Below are 4,377 nucleotides of genomic sequence, written 5' to 3' on the forward strand. Positions count from 1 at the left end.
GCCCCTCCCCGCCAACGGGAGCAGGGGGGGTCGTGGCAGCCACAGCGCATCCAGACCACCCCCTACTTGTCGATGAGCCCCCCTTCCTTCAGCTTGAAGTAGAAGAACTTCTCCAGGGTGTTGGCACACTTGCAGTAGTCGCTGTCGGGCGGGTTGTACTCGCGGCAGTTGGTGATGATGCGCTGCAGGTCGGCGATGAACAGCTTCTTGGTGACGTAGTAGCGGTTCTTCAGGCGCTCAGTCATGGTCTTCAGGTCTGGGGGTGGGAAGGAGTTGGGCCCCATCACACCACTGTCCCCTCCCCCCCCAGCCCTGCAGGTAGGTCCCCCTCCTGCCACCAGCCAGTCAGGGGGGTCCCTGATGGGTCCCATTCTGCTGCCCGGCTCTCCCCCTGGGACACCCCCTGCCCAGCAGTGCTTTGGGGCATGCTGCAATCCCCCGTTACCCCCACAGCCCCCAGGCACCCACCAATAGGGAAGCGGATGATTTCATAGTAGTCCGGCGCCTCCGACTTCTTCACCGGCTCCATGAAGGGCCACGCGCTGGGGTGAGTCTGGGGGCAGAGGGGCAGAGTTACTGCAGCGTCTGCCCTGCGCTCACAGCCCAGGCAGAGCCGTGCCAGGGACACCTGGCCTTCCCCTCCCAGGGGCAGCACGGGGGATGGCTCAGGAGCGCACACCCGCCCCGCACCTTGATCTGGGCCAGGAGGTTCTTCAGGGTGTTGTAGAGCTGGTCTGGGTCCTTCAGCTCCTTCCTGCAGGGCAGAGCAGAGCCCATCAGCACGAGGCTCCTGCACCCCAGTACAGGGCTACTGCTGGAGGGCCAGGGGTGGCACGGAGCAGGAGCCCACAGCTCCGGTACGCCCTGGGACCCCTCACTCACCCCTTCTCCTTCCCCAGTGGTTTCCAACCCGTTTCTCCTGGAAGGAAAGGGTCAGCATCACCAGAGGGCTCTGCCCCCATACACATGGGGCAGCGCACCTCACCAAGAGGTCTGGATGAGCCCTGCCACCCCCATCCCCCGGGCAGCACAGAGAGCTCACGGATGCCAGGAACGCTCTCGATGGGGATCTGCCGCACGCCCTCCTTGAAGCAGGTCAGGCCAGGGTAGACCTTGCGGATCTGTGCTTGCTTCCTCTCAATCAGCTTCTTGATGATCTGCAATGGGAAAGTGGCACGTCAGCACGCACTGCAGAACATGAGCCCCCAACAGACCCAGAGCAACAGCCAGGAGCAGCCCTTCCCCAAATGGCACTGCAGTAATCCTGTGAGCATGGCTGCAGGGGTGAGTGAGGGATGGTTCCCAAAGGCTGGCACACTCCATCCCCTCACTTCTGGGGGAGTCAAAGGTACCTCCTTCTGCTTTTTGATGATGTGGGAGAGCTCAGTATAGGGGATTCGGGGGTTCAGCTCACACTCCATCAAGGTTGCCCCCTCGTAGTCCTTGATGTAGCCCAGGTAGCGGCTCTTGGGGACCTTGATGTCCTTGGAGAAGCCCTGGGAGGGGAGGAGAAGTGGGAGGGAGCTCAGGGACAGAGGGTCAGGCTGAGGGGAGCAGCAGGGAGAGGAACCCACCTGCTTCTTGAAGTAGCCAATGGCGTACTCATCGGCATAGGTGAGGAAGTAGAGGATGTTGTGCTTGATGTGGTACTCCTTCAGGTGGTTCATCAGGTGTGTCCCGTAGCCCTGGGGGGGGCTGCCGTGAGGTGGGGTCCTCACACCCCCGAGGCAGCCTGTAAGCCCTCCCAGGGGGGTTATGGCCTCACCTTCACTTGCTCATTGGATGTCACGGCACAGAAAACGATCTCGGTGAAGCCCTGGGTGGGGAACATGCGGAAGCAGATGCCCCCAATCACACGGCCATCCTTGATGAGTGCCAAGGTCTTGTGCTTCCTGCGGCCAAACCAACAGTGAGACGGGGGGAGCCCCACGCAGCCCCCGCAGCCCCCAGCACCCACGGGTCGAAGACGAGGCGGGTGATGTACTCCTTGGGCATACGGGGCAGCTGGTGCGAGAAGACGTTCTGCAGGCCCACCAGCCACATCAGGATCTTCTTGTTGGACTTCTGCGAGAGCGAGTTGCCAATGACGTGGAACTCGATGATGCCGCGGCGCTCCTCCAGCCGGGCGGTCTCATCCCGCGCCGCGTTGGCCGACAACAGGCTGGTCTGCATAGGGGGCAGCTGAGCCCCCCCGGCCCCAGGACCTCAGAGCCCCCGAGATGCCAGCACCCCACGAGCTGCGCCCCACAGCGGTGCCGTCCCCGCGTGCCCCCCCAGCCCGTACCTCAGGGCCCAGCATGGCAGCGGGGTCGGTGATGGTCAGCATCACCTCGTTCACCAGCTCCATGGGGATGTCGCCCATCACGCGGATCCTCTTGGCATCCTCCAGCGTCAGGCTCTCAGGCAGCTTCCGCTTCTCCCCTGGGGCAGCACGCGGCTCGTCAGGCAGAGCCCCCAGCGCTGGGCTGGAGCTGCTCCCGCTCCCTGCGCTGCCCTACCCGGCAGAGGCTCCGGCGTGCCGGTGTCCATGCTCGTGGCCAAGCTGCTGCTGCTGAGCTTCTTGCTGAAGAGCGGTGCGGTGGGCACTGTGACGGCACTGACGGTGGCTGCAGGAGAGCAGACGGCCATAAGCACGAGGAAGCCCCATCCAGAGTGCAGCAGTGACAGCACCGGCCCAGCCATCAGCCTACGGTACCTGGGCGTGACACCAGCTGGGCGCCCTCCGCAGCTGGCACAGTGAAATCCGCCTCCCATATGGGCGAGTTCTCACCATAGATCTCCTCCTCCAGCATGGACAGGAACCTGGCAGGGAGCAGCGTGCCGAGCTGGGTGCGCACAGCCCCGTGGGGAGCACGGGGGAAACGGCCGCGCAGATGGCAGCCCCGTGCCAGGCACCTACTTGGGGAAGTGGGTGAGGATCAGCGTGCGCTTCTCCGGCACCAGTTTGTCCTTCTCCACCCGGAACTTCTCCAGCAGCTGCCGGCGGGTGACAGTGAAGATGGACTTGAGGAGGCTGCGCCCGAAGACGTGCGTGGTCTCATAGCGGGGAAGGCTGTCGCAGCTCTGCGGCACGTGGCAGTAGCACAGCCACCTGCGGGAGAGAGCGTGGGGCTGGGACCCCCCGGCAGCAGTGCTGCTAAAGACCCGGGCAGGGGCGGCCCCCCCCTCACCTGGTGTAGTTGACCTTGTAGGTGGCCACGTCATCGTTCTGCGAGCGCTGTCGGAACTGCGACGGCGTCTCCAGCTTCCAGTAGTTGAGGCAGAGCAGGAACATCTTGGAGAGCTCATACATCGTCTGCCGCTCCTTGGGCGGGAGGTGGCTGAACTTGTACTGCACGAAGTTCAGGACCCCCTGGGGGAGAGGAGTGGGTTGGGGAGCGCCAGGGCCGCGGGTCACCGCACCGCAGAGCCCAGCTGCCCACAGGCACCTCCAAGATCCAAGCGGGAGGCCTGGAGAAGCAGCAGGAGCAGAAGGGCCACCGCCGCCGCCACCACACGCACACTCACATTTTCCACTCTCAGCAACAAAGCTGAGAGCTCCGTGAGTTTGCAGCACAGTGCGTGGGGTCACCACGATGCCAAAATGCCGCTGCGTTTGCTCGATTGAAGGTTTTCAGCCCAGCCTGTCCCCAGCTCAAGTCCCCAGCACAGCCCACAGCGGCCTCACCTGTTCGATGTTGGGTTTCTCAAACGGGGGGCTCCCCAGCGACCCCTCAACCACCGGCTGGCTCATCTGCAGGATGCACTTCCTGAGGAGCTGCAAAGACCCCACGGGACACCATCACCACCTCAACGCCCGCTCCTTCCCCGGACACCTCCCTTCCTGGGAGATCAGACACAGCAGCTCTGCAGCTCTGAAATGGGGCTCACAGAGCGCAGCTGCCTGCAGGTCGGGTAGAGGGTGAGCAGCAGGACAGACGGACGCACCTTGAACAGGTAGAAATAGACCTGCTTGGTGTCCGTGTCCTCCTCCTTGTGCACTGACATGAAGAGGTTCTCCACGTCCACCACCATGCCCAGCAGCCTGTTGATCTCCTCCTCCGAGACATTCTCCAGGTGGGACACGTGGTCGGCTGCGGCAGACAGCACACGGTGAGGGGTGAGGGGGGGCACCGCTCCCCATCCCGGGGGTCCCGGGGATGCGGGGGGGGGGGAGGTTACCCAACGCGTGGCCGCAGCTGCGGCAGGGCTCGCTCAGGTTGGTCACCGGCTGCTGCAGGTCCATGCGGGGGGCGGTGGGAGGGTTGGGGTTCTTCCAGCCGTTGCACTTGCAGGCATCGTTAGCCTGCAGGAGGGACGGGAGAGGCCATCACACAGCAGCCCAGCGCACGACGCAGCCACCAAAGGCCGAGCGGCTTCACCCACCCGCCGTCCACA

The 4,377-nt window shown here is 64.1% G+C and overlaps 1 protein-coding gene across 2 annotated transcripts; it reads right to left on the reverse strand.

Annotated features, from left to right (window-relative positions):
* Positions 1 to 6: 6 nt before the first annotated feature.
* On the reverse strand, positions 7 to 4,316 carry KAT2A (lysine acetyltransferase 2A). Of its 2 annotated transcripts, none has more exons than XM_010724722.3 (17): positions 4,162 to 4,316; positions 3,928 to 4,073; positions 3,668 to 3,757; positions 3,171 to 3,352; positions 2,900 to 3,091; positions 2,696 to 2,802; positions 2,499 to 2,606; positions 2,285 to 2,421; positions 1,958 to 2,166; positions 1,766 to 1,892; positions 1,575 to 1,685; positions 1,353 to 1,496; positions 1,043 to 1,157; positions 883 to 919; positions 691 to 754; positions 469 to 553; positions 7 to 256 (listed from the first exon to the last, which is right to left on the reverse strand). In XM_010724722.3, the coding sequence occupies exons 1-17, from the start codon at positions 4,223 to 4,225 to the stop codon at positions 63 to 65; spliced, it is 2,112 nt and encodes a 703-aa protein (XP_010723024.2). In that variant the 5' UTR covers positions 4,226 to 4,316; the 3' UTR covers positions 7 to 62. The 2 variants fall into 2 exon arrangements, with proteins under 2 accessions (XP_010723024.2, XP_019479004.1); XM_019623459.2 differs by having other exon boundaries at positions 1,958 to 2,181.
* Positions 4,317 to 4,377: the final 61 nt, after the last annotated feature.

Source organism: Meleagris gallopavo, chromosome 29 (assembly GCF_000146605.3).
Source record: "Meleagris gallopavo isolate NT-WF06-2002-E0010 breed Aviagen turkey brand Nicholas breeding stock chromosome 29, Turkey_5.1, whole genome shotgun sequence".
NCBI classification, from domain to species: Eukaryota; Metazoa; Chordata; class Aves; order Galliformes; family Phasianidae; genus Meleagris; species Meleagris gallopavo.

Coding starts and splice junctions, on each gene's coding strand:
- KAT2A (XM_019623459.2), bottom strand. CDS start 4,225: ATGGACCTGCAGCAGCCGGTGACCAACCTGAGCGAGCCCTGCCGCAGC. Junction 3,092..3,170: donor TACAAGGTCAACTACACCAG/GTGAGGGGGGGG, acceptor TCTCTCCCGCAG/GTGGCTGTGCTACTGCCACG. Junction 755..882: donor CCACTGGGGAAGGAGAAGGG/GTGAGTGAGGGG, acceptor TCTGCCCTGCAG/GAAGGAGCTGAAGGACCCAG.